The following is a 27349-nucleotide window of genomic DNA, read 5'->3' as shown; positions in this document are numbered from 1 at the left end:
AGACCAAGAGAAAGCTGGGGTAGTAATTTTAATGTTTTAAAGTGAGAAGCACTGTTACTTATACTGTAGATAAATACATATGTACATAATGGAGGCTCAGAAATTCATAAAGCAGTGATTGATATGACAGAAACAGAAAACTGGAGATTTTTAATATGTCCTCTAGAGAAAAGACACAAGGAGTGACAAAATCTGAAAAGGCTTTAACAAATGACATATATCTGGGGTCTGGGCAGGCACACTGGGTTAAGCACACAAAGTACAAGGACCTGCACTAGGATCCCGGTTTGAGCCCCTAGCTCCCCATCTTTAGGGGGAGTCACTTCATAAGTGGTGAAGCAGTTCTGCAGGTATCTATCTTTCTCATCCCCTCTGTATCTCCTCCCCTCTCAGTTTCTCTGTGTGCTATCCAGAAACATGGAAAAAATGGCCACCAGGATTACTGGATTCATGGTGCATGCACTGAGCCCCAGTGATAACCCTGGAGACAAAAAAAAAAAGAAAAAAAAAAAAGAAGAAGAAAAGGGAGCCAGGTGGTGGCACAGCGGGTTAACTGCACATGGTGGAAAGTGCACAGACCAGCATCAGGATGCTGGTTCAAGCCCTGTGCTCCCCACCTGCAGGGGGTTCACTTCACAGGTGGTAAAGCAGGTCTTCAGGTGTCTTTCTCATCCCCTCCTCTTGATTTCTCTCTGTCCTATCCAACAACAAACAACAATAATAATAACAATAAAAACAAGGGCAACAAAAGGGGAAAAATCCATTCACTGTGTTCATTATGAATATATACAGCAACTGGAGAACAATGGAACATTTACAAAATTGAATTCCTTCTTTGATCAGTAAGAAATAAAAAGCTCTAGCAGGATAGTACAGAAATATGATGTCAGTGCAGAAGGAAGACCTAACTCCAGACGCAACACAAAAGACATAAAAAGGACATCATGGCCAACTTTGAAAAATTTAGGGAAAAATGAGAGGAAAATATAAAATGTCTGTGTTGGTGTAAATAGAGATTAAAAACTTGAGTAAACCAGTGGGTTAAGTAAATGCAAAAGTTAACAGTGCTACTACCTGAGGCCACTGCCCTGGGGCCACTAGATTAACTATTAGATTCAAGACAGTGAGTTTATCCACAGGCCTACTTCTGGAGGCCATTGCTAATTTGATTCCAACACCAAGTGAGATAAGTCACAAAAAAATCATTGAGGGGGCAAGAAGGAGACTTACTTAGGAGAGCACACACATATCAAGACCTGAGTTCAAATCCCAGGCCATCACATAGCCTGCAGGGGAGGATTCATGACTGGTGGGATAGTGCTGCAGTACCTCCCCTTCTCTCTGTCTGGCTCTCACCTTCTATCTAGAGGAAAAGAAAAATGGCCTTGAGGAGCAGTTAAACCATGCAGGCACTGAGCCCCAGTGAGAGCCCTGGTGGAGAAAGAAAATAACGACTCATAAATACTCAAAATTACTAAAGACATAAGCTGCTCAAAACAGTTTAATGTCAACAGTTTCATCCAGTGGGAACTGGGTTTGATTATGTCTGTGGATTTGACTGAGATGAGAAACCAGATCTTTGTCTTGAAAGAAGCAAAAAGAATCTTTGATAAATCCAGCATCTCAGGATCTGGACCTGTAGGTGGGGAAGGGGGGGCTCTACTGGCAGGACAGACACTCAGAACCCACTGTGTATCTGCAAGAGAAATCACAAGACTGCACCTCCGCCCAGGTCAGGCCTCTCCTACCTGCTAGGCACCTGAGGGCCCCTTGGGTACTACCCATCTCCATTACCCTGGGTGCAGCCTGGAACTCCATCTGGCTGACCTGCCTCACTGGCCAGACTATAAGGTGTGGCCATGGTTCACTCTGGACCAGAGGGAACACCAGGAGCAAGCATGGCTGGAGGCAGATTCTCTGAAGATGGAGGAAGAGTGGCCTCCTCACCCCTGTCCAGCAGAGAAGAGGTGCTGGCCACAATTGCCAGAGGAGAGGTGAGCTGCATGGGACAGACACAGACAGGACCGACAGATGGGCCCTGGAATTGGGAACACAGCAAGGTGGGCCGTCAAGCCAGAGAACAGCAGATCATAGTAGAGATCTCCCTTTACAGGGAATCATAGATTCCCTTACAGATCCCAGTGGAACTGGGAAGCAGCCAGGGAAGCAGCCGAACAAAAAATAAGACAGTATAGGAGCCACTCAATGCAGAGACACACTCCTGGGACTTGGGAATTGTGGCTTTAATATGGCACCCCAGCAGGAAAACCACAGGGGGCTGACCATGAGGATGTCCATTCTGCAGAGATGACGCCGCCCAAGTGTGCTTGCAAGAGGCCCAGCCACAGACAGATGGGACATCTCAGGGACATAGGTCTGATGGAAGGAAGAGAGCAGGGGGTCTCTGGGGAGCCCGAGCCCACTCAACTAAACCCCAAGTGCAGCCTTACTTCCTGAGGCAAAATTGGAGTGCTCAAGGCTGTGAGGTCATCAGGAGGGCATTAGGGGCATCAAGAGAGAAGGGCCTGCCTCCCCTCTCCAGCAGCATGGTCAGGCAGATGGGGTAGGGAGGGTTCTGGAATGTTCTGAAGAGGTGGGGAACGAGCAAGTGTGTAGAGTGGGTGTGGAGCCAGAAGGGAGGTAAGAACAAGGCTCTTGTCAGCACATGCCATGCATGTGAACTATGCATCCACCTGTTTACAGAGTGGGGTAACAGGAAATACCCTGGGCCTCCAGGCCCCTTGGGGATAGCTCACTGTCTCTGGTGTTCCCTGAAGAAGGGATATGTAGCTATGACTGAGCATACAGGCCTCTGCTATTCCTTGAAGCTCCCACTCCTGTTTCCATCTCTTGGAGGGGCTCAGCCTAGGCCTTACTCCGCCGCCAACCCCACCCTTAGGAGGTCCAGCCCTGTAGATACTTCCATATGCAGGGGTGATCAGGGAAGTATTCCCTGGGTAGCACTAGAAGACTGTCAGTGCCCTCCAGTGGGGTAGGAGAGTGTCCCCTTGGCCCTACTCTGCCAGGGGCTCCACAACTCCTGGACTGCAGACTCAGTAGAGGTTCCAGGAGGGGGAGAGGTAGACACCAGATCCCTTTACTCCTGAATCTTCCTGTAAGACCTCAGCACGGCCAGCAGGAAGTGGGGAGAGCTGGGCCTGAGCTCAGGGGACCTACCCCCAGCCACCAAAGAACTCAGCCAGCACTGACCCATTCCCAAGACATCCCTGATCTCCACTGCCTGAGATCCTGAAAGTTACCATCCGGTTCCCAGGAGTCACTCCTCCCATCAAGTAGAGAATGCCTTCTAGCTGAGCAGGAAGCAGCACCCCCACTGAACTGAAGGCACCCCAGCAGGCCAGGCTTTGATGGGTAGGAGATGGGCCTGACCATATCACCACTTCCTACTGCAGAGTGGGGCAGGCATACTCTTGGAGCCCCGTAAGAACAGGACCACTTGGGACAGCTGGCAGGGGCTTCCTGAGAGAGTAACCAGCCCTGGCACAGGGGCTGGGACCTCACTGACTATGCACCTCCTTAATTCTGGCATTCCTTGGCTCATGGGCAGTAGACAGAACTCTAACCTACTGGTCCAGTCCTGGTCTCAGGAGAACAGGCAGTTAGGAGGTGGGGCTGGGGCATCCAGAGGGGGCCCTACAGGCTCAAACCACTAAGGAGGCTGGGGTATACAGGAGCAACTGGCCGTATCTACAATTCCCAGATCCACAGGGTGGCCGGGGGGGGGGGGGGGGGGAGGTTACGGACAGACAAGTCCCGGGGCCAAACAAAGATGACCACACATGGAGGCTCAGCCCTTTGACAGTCTCAAGGGGGCAGGTGTGGCCTTGGCCAGGCCCAGATTGGCCGTGAGAATGCATGCTTTCAAACACTTTAATGCTGGAAATTCCAAGGCCTGTCCCTCCACCTCACTCACAGAGGTCTAGGGGCAGAGTGGTTCAAGAGGGCCATCAATGGACATCTTTCTCAGAGTCATCTTTCTGGCACATCACTGGTGGCAGGGGTGGGGCCCAGTGGGCCTGCATATGTGTGTGTATGTGTGGAGTGTCTGGCCTGGTTTCTAGCCTGATGAATCCCAGAATTGCCTGGAGATGCAGCTGTGGGAAGGATAAGCGTGGCTTCCTCCTTGGACATGTCTGGAGCTTGTGCTGTAGCCTGAGAGCCCTGGGAGCCAAGGGCTGACTTAGTTCTGGTCCCCAGTGGAACTGCAGCTGAGGCTAGTGTGGAACACAGGAGCTGGGTGGTGGCTACACATCCGTCTCCACCCGTAGCCGCTCTAGCCTGCGCACGTTGCCCTCCACGGCCACGCGGCTGGTGATGCAACGGGCAAAGTCCTCAGGGAACCAGCCCATCTCTCCATCTCGTAGCCTCTCACCGTAGAACCAGCCTGAAGTGGACACGGGCGGTGAGGACAGCACCAGGGAGGGCTCAGCCTCTGAACCAAGCAAGCTGCTGTTCTAGCTCCTTGTAGACCCAGCCACCTCCCAGCCAAGGTAGCCTTGCTCAAATCACCTGGCATTCTGTGGGGTGAGCTGTCACTAGAAGAACACCCCACCCCCACCCCAATGAGGGGAAGAGGGACAAAGGCTGGCTTGCTCCTCAGACTCTGCTGCTCATAAATGATCAGGATTCAGGCTTACAACACACCCTTGAAGTGCCTGCTTCCAGGATGTGAGCTATGAACTTCCCCTTGCCTTCCAGCAGGGATCTCTGCTTACCGTCCTCCTGCTCCAGTATCAGCACCACATCTGCCTGCTGCAGTGTGATCTCATCCACCTGCTTGGCCAGGTAGGCCTTGGTGACCTCCACCTGCAGCAGGTCTGGGGGCATGGGGCAGAGATTAGAGCAGGCACATGGGGAAGGGGGTGGGCACATTCCATACCTCCCCACTGGGGGCTCCCAGACATCCCTACATATGGACAAGTAGCCCCTGCCACTTCTGGACTCTTATCAGTGCTCACGCACGCGCACACACACACACGTATCTGTTCCCTCAGCTGTGGGGCCCATTGGGAAGTGTCAGGCCTCTGACACACACACACACACACACACACACACACACACACACACACACACACACACACACACCTGTTCCCTCAGCTGTGGGGCTCATTGGGAAGGGTCAGGCCCCTGACAGACAGACAGACAGACACATACACACACACACACGTTCCCTCAGCTGTGGGGCCCATTGGGAAGGGTCAGGCCCCTGACACACACACACACACACACACACACACACACACACACACACACACACACACACACACAATATTCCCTCAGCTGTGGGGCCCATTGGGGAGGGTCAGGCCCCTGACAGAGCTGGGGTGGATAGGGCCTCTGCCCCCACCCTCACCAGGACTGGAAAGGATCCTCTCACCTCCTTTGTTGGTGGGACCCTGGTTCTGCCTCTCCTTGTGGGTGAGTGCTGTGATCCAGCGGGCCCGGTCACTCCTGGGGGCCAAGAAGAATATGAGGTCCAGTCACCATCCTGCTACCATCCTCCACCCTAGGTGCTCCAGGAGGGCCAGGAAGAGTGGTAAATACTTAGCTAACACAGGCCCTGCCTTTTCAATGGACCCAGGGGTGCATCCCCTCTATACCCCCAGAGCCCAAGAGGCCCCCTTTGCAGATGCTGGAGTCTGAGTTCCTGCCCTTGGGAGCTATCACTGTGGCATACAGCTCCTTAGCCACCTCTCTCCTCAGCTCAGCTATCTTCCACCCCCTCCCTGAGCTCTGAACTGCAACCCCACCTCCCCACTCTAGCCCCAGGACCTTTGCTTGCATCACCAAGCCTCTGCACACAGCTGCACCCAAATTCCCCTTACCCAGCATGCCTTTCTCCCTGCATCCCTATGCCCCTACCCAGCATGCCTTTCCAGTTGTACCATGTTCCTAGCCCGGCAACAGAGGCTCACTGTGACTGGGTGAAAGATGACCTCTGTGAGCATAGGGCTGTCCCTTTAGCTCAGGTAGTGCCACAGCTGTGCATAGTAGGTCTCGGGGGCTGACCATCCTTACGCAGAGTCAGAGGCCAGCAGCATTTTCTCCTGGCGGCCCTCGCTGTTGCGCAGTAGCGTCACTTGGAAGGGGTGTGGCACAGAGGAGCTGCGGCTGCCTCCACCTGGCAGGGACGGGTCTGAGGGCTCCAGCTTCTGCACCTGGATGTCATCTGCCTGGGCATAGTCCTGGACCACAAAGCTGTCCTCACTGTGAACAGGACACTGGATGCTACACTGCAGCTCAGGGCGCCAAGAGTCCAGGGATCAGCAGGACATGCCCAGAAACTCCCCCCATCCTCTAGTCCCAAGAATGGAGACCACTGGCTTCAGGATCCTCCTGGGCCCGGCGGGGCTTTACCCAGGTCACCCATCACCGAGTTACCAGGGGTGTGACCCTATGCACCAGCAGAGAGCTGTATGCATGTCCTGTTGTTAGAGACTCTGGCCATTACCATGGGCAGGTCACTGGCTCAGGCTAAAGGAGGCTCTGACCTTTATTCTCCCAGACACCCCTTAATGCAAACAGTACCCACCTCTTCTTTCTGGTGACCACCAGGACATCACTGAACAGGAAGAGGTAGCACAGAGGCCGGCTGGCCAGCTTCCGTAAAAGCCCAGTCTCTTCTACCATCAGGAGTTCCCCGCGCTTAAGCAGCCAGCGGGAAGCAGAGATCAGGGGTAGTGACTGGGGCGGAGAGAGATTAATAAGGGCAGAGGAGGGTGGATGTACATCTGCTACTAGGCAGGGACCCAGCTCTGCCTCCAAGAACTACCCAGAAGGGAGCACAGTCATCCTGGCTCTGAACAGAGGGTCATTCAGTGGACCAGCAGCTGGCCTGGGTAAGGTCCCAGCCTAAAAACTGTCAGAAGCCCAGGACAGGCTGCCAGCAGCTAAGCCCAGGGCTAGAGGTCTCCTCCACCCTAGCCAGGGATGGAGATACCCTAGGGGCATGGCAGGCAGACCTAGGGTCAGTGTAAGGAATCACCTGCTCTACACAGCCACACCAAGGGGACCAGAGTTCTTTCCTGCAAAAGGAGCTGCCTGGGCCAGGCAAGAAAGAGAACGGGGCTTCCCCCATGCTGCACCATGGCCAGGCTAGTGCTTATGGGTGCTGGGGGGGGGGGTTGGGCAGGCACAGTGGGTTAGATGGATAGGGGCCCACCATCCCTGTCCTGACTCAACACCCTAAGGACTCTGAAACCTGCCCTCCCCAAGTGCCCTGGTGTCTACAAGACCAGCTCTGAGCCACCATGGTGTAAGAGCCGAAGTCTGCCAGCTGGAGGTGGGGCCTATGCTTTGGCTGAGGGCATGGGCATTTCACATTTTACATAATGGCTATGCAAAAAGTCTTTTATGCCCGAGACTCCAAAGTTCCAGGTCAATCCCTAGCATCACCATAAGCCATACCTGAGCAGTACTCTGATTAGAAGCCATCCATACATGAAAGCCAAATAAACACACATAGGAAATGAGTCTGAGCAGTGATTTGCAATGTCCTGACTTGAATATCAGTTGTTCCTTATTCTGACTGTGTGAACTTGAGCTTCTTAAGCTACCTGAGCATCAGTGTCTGTGTACAGGAATAGAAATATCATCATGATGATATCCCACCCTTCAGATGTGCTGCTGGGTGATGGGGAGGGGCCAGGAGCCCAGCACTCTGCATGGGCTGGGTTCCAGGGGATGGTGGCACTTAGCCCCATCCTCAGGAACCTTGCCCCTAGTCCTGACTATCCCTGCTCCACAGCACTGCCTGCCCTGCTCTGCCAGCAGCTCAAACTCAGCAGCTACCCCTAGAGTCCCCAGCTCACCCTGGGCTTTGCACAAGGGCCAGGTAGGCAGACAAAGGGGGCTCCAGGCCCCTGCCCACCTGCAATGTTTGTTCCCCCAGGAGGCATACCCAGCAGGCAGAGACCTGAGTAGCCAGGGCACAGCCAGGAGCAGGAACATGGCCAGCTGGGGGATCCTGGGCCCACTATCCTTGGACAATATAGAACCAGGCAAGTGATAGGATCACGGATGGCCCAAGGGGACAAAGATCTGAGTTCTGCCTCCAAGTTAGGGGGCCAGGGTCCCCCAGTTGAAAATACTTCTCCCCTTTCACAAACTGAAGGGCCAGTCAGGGTCTATCCCAGAAGCCCACAACCAGAGCTGGCACTGAGGTCCCCCTTGCTTGTCTCCCTAGCTGAACTCTTATACTGGGCTGTCTGCCTACACAGGCCTGGGAGTGGGGGTTGTGTGTGGAACAGAAGGGACATTCCCACATGGGGAAACGGGGGCCTGGGACTCAGCACAGTGGCACCCCCAGAAGTCTTCTTCTCCAGTCCCCTGTTGGGAGGTCACCTGATCCCCTCTCTCTCCCAAGGCCAGGGAGCTATGCAAGGCTGCCTACCTTGACCTTACTGAAGTCCAGCTGTTTTTGCAGCATGCACATCTGCTCCATGCGTTCCATCTTGTGGGCCCCCTCATTGCACTTCTTCACCAGCTGCCAGGGATGCATAGACAGCAGGTGGGGCTAACCAGGGCACTGCCTGCTCTCACAGGCTCACCCACTATGCCAGCACCTCTTGGGACTTTAGCTACCCTCTCAGCATAGTGAAGCCTGGGAAGAACCCTCTGGATTTACCCTGTCCTCCTGCTACCCTCTGCTTTCTCCCACGGAGTGGGGCCTGCTGCCCTCCCCCTGCTCTCTGCCATGGGGTGGACAGTACAGTTGTTAAAGGACCCATGGAGGGAGGTCTGGACCCTTACCTTGCTAATGGCTTTGAATGCACAGCTGGCAGCCTTGAACCTCTCAGGGTGGCCCTGGGTCCTGAGGCAGAGTGTCTGCAGGGAGGAACCAGACATGAGAAGCCGAGTGCCGTCTACACCCCAAGTACCCCAATTCTGGGGGCCCCTACTAACTTTGGGGGTAGGGTGCAGACAAGCAAAGCTTCTGGGTCCTGCTAGGTCTGGTAGAGATCTAGAGTGGGTATCCCCAGGACTCCACACATCCAGTCCCTCTGAAAAGCCCCTTGCAAGCCTCCATTTCTAGACTCTCCAGAGTCCTCTGAGTATGTTGTCCTGTCTGGGTGGGACGGCTGAGCTGTTAAGCCTGGGGACATGCTATCTCTAGGGGCCTCCTGTGCATGAGATGAGTGTATGTATGCGTATGTTTACTCTTGTGCAAGACCTAACACCCCATGTGCCCCACCCCCCAGGGCTGGTATCTAAAAGACACCAATCCCTCCCAAGAGCTCTCCAGTGCCCACCCACCCCACTCCCCTGTGGATCAAGTATGGAGCTGGTGCACTCACATCAGCTAGGAGGGGCAGCCGGGTGACCCTCTGCATGGGCAGGATTAGGAAGGAGATCATGGGCAGGCCCCCACACTCTGGCTGCTTCTCGATTTCCCTCAGTTCATCACGGAATCTGGCACTGATGTTTCTGCAAAGGAGGGCAGGCTGAGGCTGCCCCTAAGAGGGGCTCAAGGACCATAGCAGGAGCCCTGAGAACGGCCTGGGCCATATACTCACGTCAGCTGCTGCAGCACCCGCTGCTGATAGACCTCATTGGAGCAGTAAACGATGTAGGGCTGGAAGTGGTTCTCAGCATGCTCCTCCAGGATGTCACTGATGTCCTCCACACACACCTGCTCCTTGTACCGCTGCTCCAGGTGTTCAAAGAACCTAGGGGAGGGGGAGGGCTCTGGGCAAACTCTAATGGTGAACTCTAACCCCAAACTCCTGCTAGCTCTCAGGTGGAGTGGCCTCTGGCCTTGGCGGAGAGGGGATCAGGTGGCCTCCCAAAAGGGGACTGGAGAAGAAGACTTCTGGGGGTACCACTGTGCTGAGTCCCAGGCACCCGTTTCCCCATGTGGGAGTGTCCCTTCTGTTCCACACACAACCTCCACTCCAGGGCCTGTGTAGGCAGACAGCCCAGTGTAAGAGTTCAGCTAGGGAGACAAGCAAGGGGGACCTCAGTGCCAGCTCTGGTTGTGGGCTTCTGGGATAGACCCTGACTGGCCCTTCAGTTTGTGAAAGGGGAGAAGTACTTCCAACTGGGGGACCCTGGCCCCCTAATTTGGAGGCAGATCTCAGTGGTCCCTGGGAGGCCCCGGTTAGGTCCTGCAGCAGTAAGATTGGGCCAGACTGTACTGGGTCACACAGCACCGGGGCTGCCAGTCAGAGCCTACAGTATCCCACAGAACTGGAAGTGCTGGGTCCCCAGGCCCCATGTCCTCCCAGATCCCACCATGGCAGTAAAGGCCTCTCACTCTCCATAGCAGCTTCTCAGCCAACTCAATTCTTCTACCTCCCTTCCTTCCTTCCTTCCTTCCTTCCTCCCTTCCTCCCTTCCTTCCTTCCTTCCTTTCTTTCTTTTTAAAGAGAAATTGAGAGAAAGGGGGAGATACACAGAGAGAGAAATATAGCACTTATGAAACTTCCACCCTGCGGGGGGTGAGGGGTGGGCAGGATTGGGATCTTGAGCCTGGGTCCTTGTACATTGCAACATGTGCACTTAATCAGGTGTGCCACCACCCAGCCCCTCAATTGTTTTTATTTGTGATAGAAACAGAGAGGGGAAAAGGCCTAGAGAGTCAAAGAGACCAAAGTACCAAAGCTTCTTCAAGTGTGGTAGGGCTGGGTTCAGACTTGGGTCCCACACAGAGCACAGCAGCATACTATTCCAATGAGCTGTTTTGCTGCTCCACCAACTCAACTGGCTAAGTTGGGTTGCTGAGCTGGGCTCTCTGGGGCTATGGGCAGTCCTCTCTGCTGAGCTGGGCTCTCTGGGGCTATGGGCAGTCCGTCTGAGATGAAGCAGCTGTCTAACCTCAGACGGCAGAGAGCAGAGTCCCTGACACACATCCACTGTGTTCATGCCTCTCCCTTGGAATGATGAGGCTAGGGGCCAGCTCTCTTTCAGCCCTGGTCATTCCTCCTCCCCTCTGGGTGAGAGCAGAGGGCCACGATCGATTCTGAGAGCATCTAGGGCACTGGACAGTGTTGCAGGAGGTGAAGGCCTGCCCTGGTTCTTGGGCAGGGCAGCTAGGGGAGCAGAACAACACCCTGGGAAGCCCAGTGTCCTGGGTTATATGGGATGGGAACACACAGGACCCTCCCACTCTTGGGGGTAAGCATACGCCTGTCCACCTGCCTCCTCCAACATGTGCATATGGGCACACCTTTTAGGCCTTACGACCCACCCCCCCTTTCTCTGACCCAGCAACCAGACACTGTGGGTGGCAGGCGGCAGAGGGAACATGACCCGGGGCTGTAAGGGAGGCGAGCAGCCGCCTGCCTTGTCAGTCACGCTTTCTGACCTGATGGGTGGGGTAGGTTCAGGGCACAGTGCAGGGCTGCAGGACCCCCAGAACCTGGTGCTCAGCTGTCTCCAAGTCAGCAGACCCCAAGTCAGCAGGCCCCAAGTAGGGCCATCACCCTCCCTGGCAATGGTCACTCTTACCTCTGGCTGGCACTCTGTACATCCAAGATATTGGAGAAGAGGTGGTGCCACTCCATCTGGGTCATGGTGCTCCGCAGCTTTGGGGACCTCAAAAACTGGGCCACCAGGATGCCCAGGCTGTGCTGGTATGAATACTCGGATGTGAGGATTTCAAACATGGCCTGGGAAGAGGCGACAGCATTGGCCTCAGCCCAGCTGGTGTGCACAGTGATGCCAAGGGGTAGGAGTGGCTGGGTGAGCCTGAAGGCTGGGTGCCAGTTGACTCCAGTGGGAGTGCTTGGCCCTGCCCCTCCTGAGTAGCATGTTGGCAGGGATTTTCAGTTTAATCCAGAGGGGCGACCCAGGTCCTGGAGGCAGCCATGATGGCTGGTAATGTCACCATGCTACCGCCTCCAGGCCCATGGTGCAGCTGGCTCCAGCCCCCCCCCCCCGCCCCCGGCCCTAGCTCCTTACCTCCTGCCTCTTGCGCTCCTCGGCAGGTAGCATGTCTAGGATGCCCAGCTCCACCACCTGAGGGGGCACCTGAGTCTGAGGCAGGTCTCAGACTGGAAAATCTACGCACATCCAGAAAGCCTAAGGCCACATGGATCCTCCCAGGACCTGACACAGCCAAACTTGGCCCTGTGGGTGTCACCTACTTCCTCTTCAGTGGAAACCTTTCTGGGAAGGACCAACCCCTGCAGAGCTGGGGCACCCAAGGGTGAGGGTGGGGTTCAGAGAAAGGCTGCAGGCACTTGACATGGAGAGCAGGGTCCTACCAGACTGCCTAGGGTTTAGAGAGGGGGGCATGAGCAGAGCCTCTGGGAGACATAAGGGCTCAACGGAGTGGGGCCATAAGCAGACACACCTGGGTCATGAGTCATAACAGGAGACCAAGGTGACATAACCCATGCACCTTCCACTCAGAACCTCGGTCCTCAGGCTGCCGGCCAGAGTGCACCTGCTGTGTCCCTGCAGAGCCCACTAGGTGGGGACAGGGTGCCCAGCACTCAGCCTATCTGCCTGCCCCCTTTGGGCTCAGCAGGTTCCTGCTCTCCTGCTCATGGGTTGGACAGAGGCTACCCCAGGCTCCCAGAGCATGACTGTGCGTGGAACCCACATGTCTCCTTTTCCAGCTGAGGGTCCGCCAAGTTACCCCCATCTCAAGCAATAGTGTCAGAATCTCCATATCACTTCAGAGGTATAGAACCCTAGGCCCTACCCCAGCCCACTGACACTGGCAGTAACCTAGCACTGAGGGGAAGAAGTAAGTGAACGTCTCCTGGCCCTTCCACCTACCAGCTTTCACCCCCATCCTGGGTCCTCTGCCCTACTGCCATGGCATGCAGGGTTCTGTTCACTTGCCTTGGCCCCTCATGCCCCACAGGGCAGACAGAGCTGTTCTGAAACTCCATCCTCTCTTCTGGTGTGTGTAGGGAGGTGACAGGCTAATGTAGCTAGCTCTCTCTCTCTCTCTATCTCTCTCTCTCTCCAAGTGACAACCCCAGAGTGCTGGGCAGCAGCTCTGAGGACCAGGGAAGCACATTCCTCTGCTGCTGCTTCTAGAAGGTTCTTCCCTCACTAAGCTGTTGTATGGGACTGTATACCACTTTTGGGGAGCATTCTACCCACCCTGACTCCTCCTTACCTCTGGAAGCTGGCTCCAGGTGACCTGGGGGGCCCGGAAGTTCTGGACCACAATGGGGGTATCTACCTTCTGGGTTCCACTGGGGCTGAGGGGCTCATCCAGGAGGTCATCATCAGACTCATGGCTGGTGTTGAGGCCTCGCTCCCGGATCTCCTGGTAGAAGTGGGGGTCTGGGGGCGGGGGCGATGGGCAGTGTGACTCCAGGGCTCACTAGAACTCCAGAAGCTGTTCACCCCTAGAGCTGGTGACTTCTCTTCCAGCTGGGCAATGTACACCCCCCCACCCCCGAGGTGTGGGTTGCCTAATCAGAGGCTGGTGAGCCTGAGCTGGGGTGTTGGCTTTGAGGGCCCTTGACTGGAGGTGCTATGCTCTGCATCAGCCTCATCCCACTCCCCCTCAAGATCCCAGAAGGGGCCAGCCATGCCCTGGACCTCTCACCAACCCTCCAGCATACCCTGTGACCATGCACAGAGAAGGGCATAGGCTGGCAGGGAGTGGGCACCCATGCCCACTGGCCATCTCCTCCTGGCAGGTGGGCTCCACAAAGTCTCTATGGGATCCCTCTGACACCCCTACCCAGCAGGCAGATGTACTGCTCAGGACTCCTCCAGGTCCAGCCTCTTCTCCCCTAGAACCAGTTCCCTGTGCCATGCATAGTTCAGCAGAACACAAAACCAGCATGTTCATTCAGCATGTCTCCTGGGGCCCATGAGGGGCTCTGTCCCTTACTCCTGGGCAGAAGGGGCCCAAGAGAACTTTCTAGATCCTCTAAGACTCTTCAGCGACTTAGTCAAATGGATTGCTCACCAGGATCTGATGTCCTTGAAAGATCTGGCCCAGCACATTCCACGAATGACTGAATCCAGACACGCCTCCCCACCCCTCCAACCCCCTTCAGCCAGGCCAGGCCTTGGCTCAGCCACACTCACCATCCTTGAAGGAGCCCTTGTGTGCACGCTTGCGGCCCAGGGTCTTCTGCATTGAGGAACACCAGAGGTCAATAAGGAGCACGGCAACTGTGGACTCACAGCCACTCCTCCACCCCTGAGCCCAGACAGCCCTGCAGGATGAGGCTCTGCTGGGAGTGTAGAGAGTGCTCAAGATGTGGTGCTATGGGGTTTCCAAGCAGGTGGGGCAAGTAGGTCAGGGTGGTGCATGCTGAGATTAGCAGGTCCAGGAAGGATGCCTGGAGAAGGTAGTAGGGTTGAATGGGTGGAAAACTCTACCTGCAGGGAAGCTCAAGGCAGGATGGGTGTGGCCAGGAGCAGGACAGAAAGGAAACTGGGGAAGAGAGGGTTGGGCTGGCACAAAGAACTCCAGGAATCAGGGGCCAAGGACAACAAAAAGAGCAGCAACTAGGCCCTAACAGCTGACTATTTGCCTGTGGGTGGGAGTGGAGGCAGGGGACAGGGAGCCTGGGGTCATGCCCCCTAGCCCATCAGCTACCAGTAGAGTTATCTCCTTGGCTTGAACCCCACCTTCCCTGGCCCAAGGGCAGGCTGGTTCTAGGAAAGTTAAGCTGGTTTCCTTGGACAAGTTGGGGTGGGTTGCTGCACTACCACCCCCCAAGTCTGCCATTGTCACCTGGGCTCCTCCCTCACTTGTCCATACCCTAGGCCCACAGCTCTGCCTACCACTCTTTTCTCCCTTAATCCCTTTTCTCTGCTGCTCTGGAAGGATCTACAGAACATACTCCCAGCCAAGTCCTTAGCACCCCCACTTCACCCAACCCTCCCAACTGTCCCAGGAAGTGTCTGAGGACAGGGTCCTAAGGGCTCAGCTGGGAACAGAACACCAGAGTACACTGAGCACCACAGAAGGTATTTCAGGCCTTGCAGGCAGCAGGATTGAGTAGCGGGCCTGACAGGTGCCCAGGAGCTCAGATACCCAAGAGCCCAGGCCTTCAGGGCAAGGCCTCACCTCTGCACACACATGTACATGTGTGGATGCCTATGAACACATGCATGCACATGCACATACTTGTCCAAGGTCTCAGGCCCTCATGATCCTACCACTCCCAGCAGACTTCTTTTTTTTCCTTTTGATTTTAGATAAGAGACAGAGAAGATACAGGAGGAGAGACATTATAGCATTCTGTCACCAGAGAAGCTCCCCCAGGTGTCCTGCTGAATGCTCACATGTGGTGCCAGGGCTTGAATCCGAGCCTTCACCATGGCAGTGTGTATTTACTCTACTGGCTGAACTATTTCCATGCCCCCGGCAGGGTGTCCTTCACCAAGACAGTGAGAAGGCCCCCCTGCCTGGCTCAGACATGACAGCTTCTCCTGCATGGGGCCTCCCCACCACTGGCCACAGGGCCATGGGACACCAAAGGCAAGGGTGCCAGTGACTGGTGTGGCTGGTCGGTAAAGAGGCCAGACTGTAGACCTGTGCTGCCCAGCCCAAGGGCCCTGAGCCAGGGAGGGCCCAGCTTTTGTCTCTCCTGAGCTCCAGGATAATAGCATACTAGAAACATATTGTCACCAAGCTGTCACTTGAGGGCTCAGAGGCACTGGTTCCTACTATGACTGATAGTGGGGATCCTGGGTAACATCCTAACTTCTCTGAGCCTCTCCTGCATTGGGGGCCCTGCCTGGCACCCATGCAGGGTTCAACTGGGAGAAGTACCAGACCTGAACACAGCAGACTCATGGGGCAGCCATATGAAAATGCTAGTGGGCCAGGGATCCCTGCAGCCATGCCCTGCCCTCACCCTGGGTCCAGGTGGACAGTCCCCACCTTATTTTTGGCTGGGCAGCGACTAGGAGGCTGGCTGGGCTCCTCTGCCAGGGCCTGAAGCTTGGGGGTGAGCAGGACAGAGCCCCCCTCAACAGCCAGTGGTTCCAGGTCTTTCATGGCCGCCCGGTAGGATTGGTTCCGCAGGTTGCGCCTCAGTGCCCCCCTGGGACCCATATCCATGTCCATGTCATCCAGGGAGAAGCTGGGGGCCACCAGAAGTTGGGGGTCCTGCCGGGCAGCATCTTTGCTGAGCACAGCTGCCGCAAAGCTCTGGTGGCGGGCGGGGGCCTTCGCCTTGCTACACACAGCCAGGCTCCTGGGGATCAGCTGCTGGGTGCCCATCTTGAGGGCTGCGGGGCTCTGCGTGCTCAGGACCACATCTGCTGGGGCCTGGTCCCCCAGAGGTGAGGGTGGGACCGCAGGGGCATCAAGCAGGGGGGCAACACTGTCCTGCGCCCTCAGGGAGCCCCGGACCACTGGCAACCTGGACGCTGGGCAGCCCTGGACATCAAGCTGCAACTCTGAATGAAAGCGGTATTCTGGAAACTTCTCCTCCAAGGTGCTGTCTGAGTGCCGCTGTGACATGCTGGCTGGTCAGGGTCCCTGGGGGAATAGGGCAGAGGTGAGGAAAGGATCCATGGACACCATGCCCTGGCCCTGCCACTCCTTTTTTTTTTTTTTTTTTTTTAATATTTTATGAGAGATCTATAGAGAGGAAAGAAGGGCCAGAGCACTGCTCAGCTCTGGCTTATGGTGGTGCTGGGGACTGAACCTGGGACCTTGGAGCCTCAGGCATGGGAGTATCTTTGCATAACCATTATGCTGTCTCCCCAGCCCCCCTGCCACTCCTTCTGAGTGCCCACCCTGGACAACCCCAAAAGAGACCCCAGAGGAGTCTCAGAGAAGCAAGGAAATATTTGCATGGCCAGGGCAACCTGGGGAGGCCCAGACTGCTTCCTCCACACTCCTCCAGGCCCTAAGGTCCATGTGTCATGACAAAATACCTCCCAAAGGTTTCCTGCACTAGAGTGAACCCCCACCCATTATCATAGACAGGCTCTAGGTGGGGGACCACCTTTAGGAGTCACAAGTCTTTTGCTTTGCTGCTTGCAAAGCTTTCTCCCTGTAGGTGGGGACCAGGGGCTTGAACCCAGCTCCTTGTGCATTATAGCATATGCATTCAACCTCCCAGCCTCCAGTGCTGCTTTACTCTCATTTGCCTAGGCAGAAATGGGATCCTAGGGCTGGTCAGGGACATACAAGAACCACAGCTTGAGCCCACGCCTATCTGGCACAGCCTGTGCACAGACCCGTGACATAGGGGACCCAGTGACCAGGGAGTCACTGGGGATATGGGAGGTGATAGGTTAAACCACTAGCTGGGAGCACACTGTGAGGCTGCTCCTTGCAGGCGGAGCTGTCAGCCTGGCACACTCAGTAGGCCACACACATCACTGCACAAGGACTAGGTTGAATCCCAGTCCTCACCTGTGGGGGGTGGGGGGAGTGTTCATGAGCAGTGAAGTAGGGCTACAAATGTCTTTCTGCCTTTCTTCCTATCTGCCCCTCCCCTCTCAATTTCTCTACCAAATAAATAAATAAATGGTTATCAGGACTGGTGGATTCACTGTACAGATGCCAAGCCTCATCAATATTCCTGATTGAAATAAAAAATAAAAGAAAAAAGAAAGAAGGAAGGAAAGAAAGAAAGAGAAAGGAGAAGTTAAGTTAAATAAGCCTGGGCCAGGTGGTGGCGCACCTGGTTGAGTGCAAACATTACAATGTGCAAGGACCTGGGTTCAAGGCCCTAGTCCCCACCTACATGAGGAAAGCTTCACAAGTGGTGAAGCAGGACTACAGGTGTCTATCTTTCACCCTCTCTATCTCTCCATTCCCTCTCGATTTCTGGCTGTCTCTATCCAATAAATAAATAAAGATAATAATAATTTTTAAAAAAGTTAAATAAGCCTGATAAAGTGTGTTGAGTCCAAAGCCACCTTACGGCCACATCAACAAGCAGACACTCTGGATTACAATGTAATTCCAGAATATACATTCCATGAGCTTTAATAAAAGCAAGCAGAGTACTCGCACCTCCCCTGCAACACACATCTGCAGTCAGTGTACAGATGCTAAGGACACAGCTTGGGAGGTGGCACAGTTGGTACAGTGCTAGGCTCACAGGCATGAGATCTTGGCTTCAATCCTAGTCCATGTGCCAGACTGATGCTCTGGTCATCTCCCTTCTCCCGCAACTAGACAAATCTTTTAAAATATAAAATCACAAGGCCCTGTGAGGAGAGAGAGCTGCATTTCAGTTGCAAACCCACCTCCTTGAGGTGTCCCGGACAAGCAGAGGCTCAGAAAGGGCCTGAAGATCTGGGCAGGAGTGCTCCTCAGAGGTAATCCCCAGCTCTGGGTAGTGAGGAGGGGTATAGCAGCAGGGGGTCCACAGGCAGAGTGACCAAATCTGCGGGTGAAGGGCTGGGCCTCCAGGGACACCCCTACCTGTCCCAGAACCCAGCAAGCCCAAGGTCACCTCACTGACTGTCAACCTGGGCTCTGAGTACCCCCAGCAACCCTCAGAGGTAGGTCTGCCACAGGGGTTACCTAGAGCCATGGCAGTCAGAGCCCACAGCCCTGGAGGCCTGCCAGGTCTGCAAAGCTCCGTAGGCATAGCAGGTCTCCTCAAAGCCCTCCCTGAAGGCAAGTGCTGGGCTGCCAGGCCCCAGGGAAGGGCTATGAGGGGCCCTGACTGTGCTCCACAGCTGAGCACAGCCCACACATTCCTAGGGACCTTCTGAGTCACAGTGAGGACACAACAGGCCTCCCACACTGGCCTGGGATCACCACCTCCACACACTAGCCCATCTGTATAAGTGTTTGATTTCTCTAGAACTGGCCAATGAAGCCTTTTCTGCCAGGTGTCTGCCCTGGGGGCACCATGTTACAAAGAACAGGTGACACCTACACACTCACAGGCCCCAGAGTCCCAGGCTCTCTGCCCCCATCCCTCTTCTTCCTTGGGCCTCCCTCCTCCTCCTGGCCTGGCCTGGCTCCTCCTGACCCCTCAGTGGTGGCAGTTGTTCAGGGCCTAGTGGCGGCTCCAGCAGAGGGCAAAGTCTGCTAGGATAGAAAGGTGTTCAGGAGAACCTGTCAGGCAAGCCCTCTGGCTGGCACACCCTCCCTTCTTAGCAAGGTGGCCGCACCCATGGGTCCCTGGGCACCTGACAACCCAGGGTCCTGCACCCTATTTCACTGTGTGTACTCCACAATGCAGCTGCCTTTTAGCCTCTGGTTCTCTGGCCAAGGTGTCAGAGGACAACTCCCCTTCAGCCAAGCAGCACAGAAAGGCTTTATCTCCAGCAATGGTACCTCCCCCTCCACCTTGCTTGCCCCCACAGGTCCCCACTGCAGCCCTCATTGTCTCCCCACTCCTGAAAGCAGGCACAGCCAGCTTCCATTGGCCTGTTCCCACTCTAAGGGGCTGAGCCCCAGGAGGTCACAGCTGGGTGTGAGCTGAGCTAGCTGGGCCAGCAGCTCCCCCCTCTGTTTAGCTTACCTGCCTGCCTTCCCGCCATTTGCCACTTCCCCCTCCCCTATCCCAGTGGCCTGCCATGGCTTCCTAGTCCTGTTTCTCACATCGGAGACCCTGTATGTCCTGACCCCTCTTCCCTCCCACCAGTGAAGCCCCCACCCCCACCCCCAGGCAGAGTGACATGGCGGCATCCCTGACTACTAGAAATGTCTTCTCTGCCTGTCCTGGGCTGAGTTAGAGTCTGGGGCACCTATTCATCTACAGCAGGCAAGTCCTCCCACCTGGAAATGCTGGTGAGACATAGACCTCACTAGGGACCCTCACCCCGCTCCCAACCCAGTTCAGGGTCAGCCCTTGCACCCCTCAGTACCCTACCAGGGTCCAAAACCCTCAGGCTACCTCTGCCTTCTAAAGTCCACATTTTTCCTAAGATTTCTTTATGGGAGAGGGAGAGAGAGAGAGAGAGGGAGGGGTGGGGAGAGAACACCAGAGTATCACTTTGGCATACGCAGTGCTGGGGATGGAATGTGGGAACACATCCTTAAGGGTCTAATGCTCGATCCACTGTGCCACCTCCAGGCCACATGAGCCCACCCTTCTTCACCAGGTCCTGAGGGAGCCCCATCTCCTTGCCAAGCTCCAAGTGGTCTTCACTGCCCCTCATTTCTTCATGCTGCTGGTCCGACCCTCATGAGTTTCCTGTTCTGTCTCACCCCGGGGGCCCCTTTCTAAGGCCCTGGAATGTTCTCAAATGCCATTCATGAGCTGTCCATGCCCATTCAGAAGGCATCACTGGGTGGGGTGCTATGTGCATATACATATATACATGTAAATGTGTGAGCCCAGCAGGTATGGTGCCCCCCTACACACCCATATTGCCAGGGTTTTAGGTAGGAAGCAGGGGAACTGACCCAGGAGGCAGAGGCACATGGGAAAGTCACTGAGGTTGTGAGTCCAGGCGGAGGAGTTTAGAGGCAATTTCTCCGGGTCAGGACAGCAGATTCCTTTGCTTCACTCTGCAAGAACTATCACAGCAGCAGCAGAGTGAGCCCTGTTGTGACTACTCCCAGCCCTGACTATCACTGCTGGTGGCCTCCACTCTGGAGAAGTCATCTGCAGCACTCTGCTCCAGGTCCACAGACACCACTACAGGACCATCCCAACCCTTTGCCCCCCTCTTGGGGCTATCAAGAACCAGCAGTTGAGCCCTTGGTGCCCACAGCATTTACCTCTTGTGAAGCTTTCCCCTGAAGGTGGGGACCAGGAGCTTGAACCTTGCTCACTGCAAAGTGTGCGCTTAACCAGGTGTGTCACTGCCTGGCCCCCATCTTGGGTATTTATAACATTATTTCTGGGTCATACAAAATTATCAACTTAAAAACTAGCACTTAATATTGCTATGAAAGAAACTTCCAGATTTATGGATTCTGAGTCCCACCTGCAGTAACCTTGGCAGAGCCAGACCAATGATATTATGAGCTGTATGCCGCCTGTGGGCTAGTCATTCCTGACCCTGACCTAAAGGAAGCAGAAAAATGTCACGTAGGCACTGAGCCCAGCAATAACCCTGGAGAGAGGAGATTGAAAGAGGGAGAGAGTCAGAGACAGGCCCACCCTCTCAGCTCCAGGCCTAGTGACTGTTACTCTCCCAAGCACCAAACACTACATCACAGGAGCTGGACTCTGCTCCTATCTGTGCAGGCCCTCTGGCCAGGCCTCTCTGTTTGTGCCCCTGTTCTGCCTGGCCCCTCACCTTCGCCACCCTGTCCTCAATGATTGTCTCTACTCGGGCAGCCCAGCCACAATGATGGCTTGTGCTCTGGTAATTCTGTCCACCAGTCTCAGCCTGGGAGTCACTGTAACTCATGGCTGGCCCTGGCTGTGTGACCTGCACCACACACAGCACACAGCCCCACTCACAAGGTGGTGGCGATGGCAATTGCCTCCTCCCCACCTCAGACACTTAGCAGTGTCCATGTGGCCACTGCTGGGCTAGAGTTTTTGGTCTCTCATAGGTCGGGACCAGAGCAGCCTAGGATAGAGAACCACCTAGAACATCCAAAGAGCTGAGTGGAAAAATCCCAGCTGAGCCAAGTAGGATTCAACCTTCTGGTGGTGAGGGGGGACCATCCAGTGCCCAGCTGGGATGCAGCCATGTGCAGCCACGTATGCCCTGTGCTCTGAGCACATGCAGGGCTGGTGAGGGTGCCCATCTCTGGCCAAGCCCACCTGTGCTCCTGACCCCACCTGTGCTTCAGAGACAAGCACCCAGTGCCACAGGCCCAACACAGGCTCAGCCACCTGTGATACCCAGAGCCTCTCCCAAGGAACCCCGGGTGAAAAACCAGAGACTTGACTGACTCAGGTGGCCCAAGCAAGTGACCCTCAGAACAGGCCCACCATACTTGAGCACCTTGGGAATTCAGACCCTAGGATGGCTGCAGAACCCATGCAAGTGCAGGCAGGGTGCCCGGCTGCACTGACCTAGACTACACTGGCATAAGCCCTCATCCAGACACAGGGCTGGCTCTATTACAGAAGCAGCCCTGGGCTCCAGAGCTGTCACAGACAGTGAGAACATGGTGCTCAGAGACTGACAGCACTTACTGGGGCACCTGCTGGGGCAAGTGTGGGGATCCTAGCATGGCCTGTTGGCTTGAGTGTGAGTACAGAGGTGACTTGTGGGTTCAGGAGGCTGGACACCCTCCCAGCAAAGATCCTCCACATGAGGTAGGGGCAGGGGGCTTTGGGTTCATGCCCCAACACATGAGGTGGCCACAGGAAAGATGAGACAAGAGAGGGCTGGCAGGTGGATCACCTGGTAGAGTACACAGGTCATCATGCAGAAGGACTGGGGTTCAAGTCCCTGGATGCCACATGAGAGCACCAGCAGGGGGAATCTTCACCAGTGGTGAAGAGGTACTGCAGTGTTTCTCCTCTCTCTCTCTCTCTCTCTACCTCTCTGTCTTAGTCTCTCACCCTCTGTTGTATGCTTTACATTGGTTTGTTCTAGTTCTCCCCCTATCTAGAGGAAAGGGGGGAAATGGTCATAAGACTGGTGGCGCAGGGAGTCAGGTGGTAGCGCAGTGGGTTAAGCGCAGGTGGCAAAAAGAGCAAGGACTGGGGTAAGGATTCTGGTTTGAGCCCCTGGCTCCCCACCTGCAGGGGAGTCACTTCACAAATGGTGAAGCAGGTCTGCAGGTGTTTATCTTTCTCTCCCCCTCTCTGTCTTCTCCTCCTCTTTCCATTTCTCTCTGTCCTATCCTACAACGATGACATCAATAACAACAACAACAACAAAACAACAAGGGCAACAAAATAAAATAAATAAATAATAAATAAAAAAATAAAAACAAACAAGCAAAAAAAAATAAAAAGAATGGTGGAGCCAAGCAGGCACTAAGCCTCAAAGATAACCACTAAGCCTCAATGATAACCCTGACAGCCGAAATAAAAATGAAAGGAGGCCTGACAACTAGGAGGCCCCAGAATTCTTTTCCCCTACTGCTCCCGCCCCCAAGGTGGGAGAGCCTGACCTCCAGACCTTGATAGAACCCAAAACTGCCTGGGGTGTCTGTGTGCGTGGGGGGGAGGGGCGCTCCCTGAGTCTAGCTCAGCTACCACACTTAAGACTTGGGGAGTATCTCTCTACCTGTGGACGGGAGCATTGCTATGCTGGGGGTTCTGGGAGGAAGTCCACCCAAATCTCAAAAAGGGGTCCTTGCTACCCCATTTGAAGGAACCACAGCAGCCAGGCAGGCTGCTTTCCAAGGCCAGGACCAAAGGCTTCCGGAAGCCCCGACCCCTCCTCCCTTTGGGCGGGGTTTGTTTTTGTTTGTGGGGGGGGGGGGGAGGGCACTATCTTCGAGGGTTGAAGTGAGTCTCAGTGGCAGGTTGTCCTAAGAGTTCTTGGGAGGTGACTCCCCCTCCCTGACTCCCTATAGCACACTCCTGAGGTTGAGGGGCCCCAGCCCAGCCAGGCAGCGCCTCCTGGGGCTCACGGGAGGGTGGGGGGTATATCTATGGTCCTGGGTTCCCCGCCCGGCTCCGCCAGGGGTTGCCCCCACCCTACATGCCCCCAGACAGAGGAATTTGGGCGGGGCTTGAAGGGAGAGGCCCTGGGGAACCCCTCCCCCGGCCTACCTGCACCCACCAGTGCACCTGTACCTCCAGGCTACAGGCCCAGGCTTACCTGCGCTGCGAAGCAGGAGCTGAGCAGGAAGCCGGTCCGGGTCGGGTCCCGCAGGTCCAACCTCCAGGTTCCTCGCTCTGAGGGGCAGCAGGTCTGGCCGGGCCGGGTTAGCTCCCGGTGTCCATCGAGTGAGAGCCGCTCCGCCCAGAACCCCGCCTCGCCCCCACAACACACTTCCTGGGCGGTGCTCGGCCAGGTGAGCGGAGCCGAACCCTGACACCTGGCTGCGTCCCCCGCGGGCCAGCCGCCACGTGACCCTCAGGGGCCGGAGTCCACGCCCCGCCCCGCCCCGCGCGGCTTGCTCCCCGCAGCCTTCTCCAAGCAGTTTCCCGGAACCCGCTGCCCTCGCCTGGAGTTCTGTGAGCTGGAGCTCAGCAGAGTAGCCTCCCGGCTGCTCGCCCTAGGGCGGGCCGACTCGCAGGGCTGAGTGGCTCGTGCCCGTTCCAGGAAGGGTCCTTTAGCTGGACCCTGGAGGCCGGGAGGCCCCCGCAACAGGGAGAGGAGAGGGGCGGTGTGCAGGCGTCAGGCTTCCTGTGGGTGGGCTAGGAGGGTGGGCTCAAGATGGGGCCCCAGGCTCGTGCTCTTGGCCACCTGCCACCTGCCAGGCTCCTGGAAGCCTTCTCCCAGTGATGGGATGCCCCAGGGTGCAAGGTGGTGCCCCAGGACTATGTCCTGGCACCCCTACTCCGCAGGCGTGCTCAGCCCCGCCCCCAGTGGGGGAGCATCTCCCTGCACTTCCTAGTGGATAGAGCACCTTCTCACCCCTCCCCTCTCTGTGGGGGAGCACTTCTGTCTTTCCTGTGGGGAGAGCATCTCTTCACTTCTCTCTCTCTCTCTCTTTCTGTCTGTCTCGGAAGGAGCACCTCTCTGTCCTTCCCTGTGTGTGGAGAGCACCTTCTCCCTGATGGCAGGAGGATCATTTTCTTATCCTCAGGAGCAGAGTGTTTGTTCCACTCAGGGTTCAGCACCTGAACAGTAACTGGCTTTGGAGCTGCAGCACCCGTGCCCTGAGCTGGGCCCAGAAGAGGAAGTTGGAGGAGGAGGCTGATGTCTTGTCTCTGCCTGAGTGCTCCTGGGACGGGATGGGGAGCTCTGCACCTGCCCGGGTGAGTACAGTGGATCCTCTTATCACTCTCCTGAGTCAGCCTTGATAAGCGTGACATCATGTCCAGACTGTCACCTTGGCATCAGAGCATGCCCAAGTCCTCTTCCAAGCACAGTCATTAGAACAGAACCCATTCCACTTTAGGACAAGAGGGGAAATACCTCCTCTTTGGGGAAACTACACCTCTTTTAAACTGCCTTTACTGTTGCAGTTGTAACATGTCCATCACACATACCAGAGGCCAGGCCACTGCATACAGCAAGTGCTCAGTGAGTGCCTGGAGACTCCTGGTGCCCTGGCGGTACTGATAGTGCCAGCTCCCCCACCACCTGACTCCAAGTTTCCTTTAATGCAATGGCTGATTGTGTCACCCTGTATGATTCCATTTGGACCCCTGTGCCGGGCGGTGTGTTTGGGGGCACCCAGCCCACCCTGGTGGCTCCCAGCTCACCTCAGGTCTCAGAGTGGGAGCTGAGCACAGGGGTGCTGTTCATTGGTGTTTGCTCCCTAGGGTGGTTGTGTGAGCTGGCTGACCTAAACCTAGCCATTGAGTGCTGTAGGTGCTGGGGCTATGACATGGTATCTTTTTGGGGTGCCATGGTTTTAAGGGCAGTAGAGACCTGTATGCTGTGGTCTGCTCAGTCCCTGTTTGGCATTGGTACCCCCTCCCAGCCCCTAGTGTCCACCTTCCAGCCAGTCTGCCTGTGTCAGGTACCGCTTGGACAGAGCCTGATTAGCCACAGGGAGGACCCAACAGACCCACAGCTGTGGGTCACGCATCCTGCCAGGACTGACCTCTGCCGGCAGAAGCAGGGCCTTGCAGCTGCTTAGGGGAGGACAGAGGGACTGCGGGCTGCTCCTGAGAAATGTAGGCAGCTACTTCCCTCTAGAGGTCATTTGGGGGATTGCACCTCCAGGCCCAACCTGCTGGAGGAGGCAGCCAGGGGCACAAGACCCATGGGGGAAGAGCACCCTGAATGTCAGAGAATGAGGGAGAAGGAGAGGGAGAGGGAGAGGGACTGAGAGTTGTTTTTCTTTTTGATTATTCTAGCATATGTGATGCTAAGGATCACAAGTGCTTTATCCACTGTGCCATCTCTCAGGCTGCCTGATTGCTTGCTTTCACAGAGAGCACTGACACTCTTTGAGCACATCCTCTGCAGGAATCCTAAGGCCCTGGGTTTGCTGTAATAGCCCTGAAATGCAAAACACCATCTGAGCCCAACACGAGATGACCTCTCAGACTCCAAGGGCCATCCTCCACACTTTTCCCCTACATACCGACTCAGCTGGACTGCTCCTGGTCACCCCCCACCCCATGCTCATGGCCCCTGTTGTGGGGTAACTCCTGTCCCCAAAATAGTGTTAAAATTCTGAAGCCAGTGCCTGCTGGAAAGAGGAACTTTACCAGTGTAATAGAGACTGCTAAACTCACAACCTCCAGCCCTTGAAGAGCCCTCTTCTGTTGCTTGTAGCTCCTCCAGTTTGTGGTCATTTGCTGTGAAAACCCAGGATGTGAACACCACATTCTCTGTCTCTTCCCTTGAGGGCTCTTGCCTCTGCCACTCCAAGCTTCTGTCTTCTCTCTCTGATGACAAACCTGCAGGGCAAATGGGGGGGGTGACTGTCCTCCTGGAGTTGGGATATGTGCTCTACAGATAGGAGGGACCCTAAGTCACAGCTCCTAAGGAGCCTGGGCCTGGAACCCCAAGGTGAAGGGTAAGCTTAGATGTAGACATGCCCTCTCCCCTGCTAGGGCTGGGTGGGTAGTGCCAGCCACCCTGGCCACAGGAAGCACACAGATAAAGGGAGGGACACAAGGCTACTTACTTTAAAAAAATTTTTATTTATGAAAAGGAAACATTGAAAAAGCCATAGGATAAAAGAGGTATAATTCCACACAATTCCCACTACCAGAACTCCGTATCCAATCCCCTCCCTTGATAGCTTTCCTATTCTTTATCCCCCTGGGAGTATGGACCCAGGGTCATTATAGAGTACAGAAGGTGGAAGGTCTGGCTTCTGTAATTGCTTCTCTATTGAATGTGGGCATTGGCAGGTTGATCCATACCCCCAGTCTGTCTCTCTCTTTCCCTAGTAGGGCAGGGCTCTGGGGAAGCAGGGCTCCAGGACACATTGGTGGGGTCGTCTGTCCAGGGAAGTCAGGTTGGCATCATGCTGGCATCCGGAACCTGGTGGCTGAAAAGAGAGTTAACATATAAAGCCAAACAAACTGTTGCCTAATCATGAACCTAAAGGCTGGAATAGTGCAGATGAAGATTTGGGGGTCTCCATTTTGTAGATAGTTAGTAGGCCTATTTTAGTTATTGTATTGTATTGCATTGTATTGTATTGTTTGTATTGTTCCTGATAGAGATAACCAGTAACCATGGAGAGTGGGATTTATTCAAGGTCTAGGTCCATCATGTCTGTTTAGGAATCTCAGGACTCCCCGACTAGGGCCCCAGCTGATGGGGTGGCCTGATAGTGATTAAAGAGTCATTGTTAAAGTATGCCAGTCTCTTGCCCTTATTCACCTTTTGTAGTCCTGACTTTGATAAGGTTAGCTTTGGAGTGACTGAGGGAAGTGTAATAGGAAGTAGGTATGGAGGGTATCTAAGTCTAAGTAGACACTATTTCATTAGGAACTTTATGGTGGCTTTTTAGGTCTTTGTAACT

The 27349-nt window shown here is 55.3% G+C and overlaps 1 protein-coding gene and 1 long non-coding RNA gene across 7 annotated transcripts in view; one reads left to right on the top strand and one right to left on the bottom strand.

The window, feature by feature from the left end:
* Positions 1 to 467: 467 nt before the first annotated feature.
* ARHGEF16 (Rho guanine nucleotide exchange factor 16) lies at positions 468 to 23823 on the bottom strand. Of its 6 annotated transcripts, none has more exons than XM_060199923.1 (15): positions 23566 to 23823; positions 15836 to 16438; positions 14026 to 14071; positions 13163 to 13266; positions 11923 to 11979; positions 11470 to 11630; positions 9537 to 9689; positions 9318 to 9447; positions 8773 to 8847; positions 8414 to 8506; positions 6554 to 6705; positions 6040 to 6228; positions 5399 to 5472; positions 4737 to 4838; positions 468 to 1636 (listed from the first exon to the last, which is right to left on the bottom strand). In XM_060199923.1, exons 2-15 carry the CDS (start codon positions 16418 to 16420, stop codon positions 1353 to 1355), a joined length of 2205 nt encoding a protein of 734 aa, XP_060055906.1. In that variant the 5' UTR covers positions 16421 to 16438; positions 23566 to 23823; the 3' UTR covers positions 468 to 1352. The 6 variants fall into 6 exon arrangements, with proteins under 6 accessions (XP_060055906.1, XP_060055905.1, XP_060055907.1 ...); XM_060199921.1 differs by having other exon boundaries at positions 469 to 1636; positions 13097 to 13266; XM_060199926.1 differs by having other exon boundaries at positions 1498 to 2038; positions 13097 to 13266.
* Positions 23824 to 23907: 84 nt separating this feature from the next.
* LOC132540904 (uncharacterized) overlaps positions 23908 to 27349 on the top strand; it is a 28145-nt gene continuing 24703 nt past the window's right edge. The window contains exon 1 of the long non-coding RNA XR_009552075.1: positions 23908 to 24671. This is a non-coding gene — a long non-coding RNA (uncharacterized LOC132540904). The remainder of the gene's footprint in view (positions 24672 to 27349) is intronic.

Source organism: Erinaceus europaeus, chromosome 10 (assembly GCF_950295315.1).
Source record: "Erinaceus europaeus chromosome 10, mEriEur2.1, whole genome shotgun sequence".
Classification (NCBI taxonomy): Eukaryota; Metazoa; Chordata; class Mammalia; order Eulipotyphla; family Erinaceidae; genus Erinaceus; species Erinaceus europaeus.
This window is presented reverse-complemented; position numbering and strand designations above follow the sequence as displayed.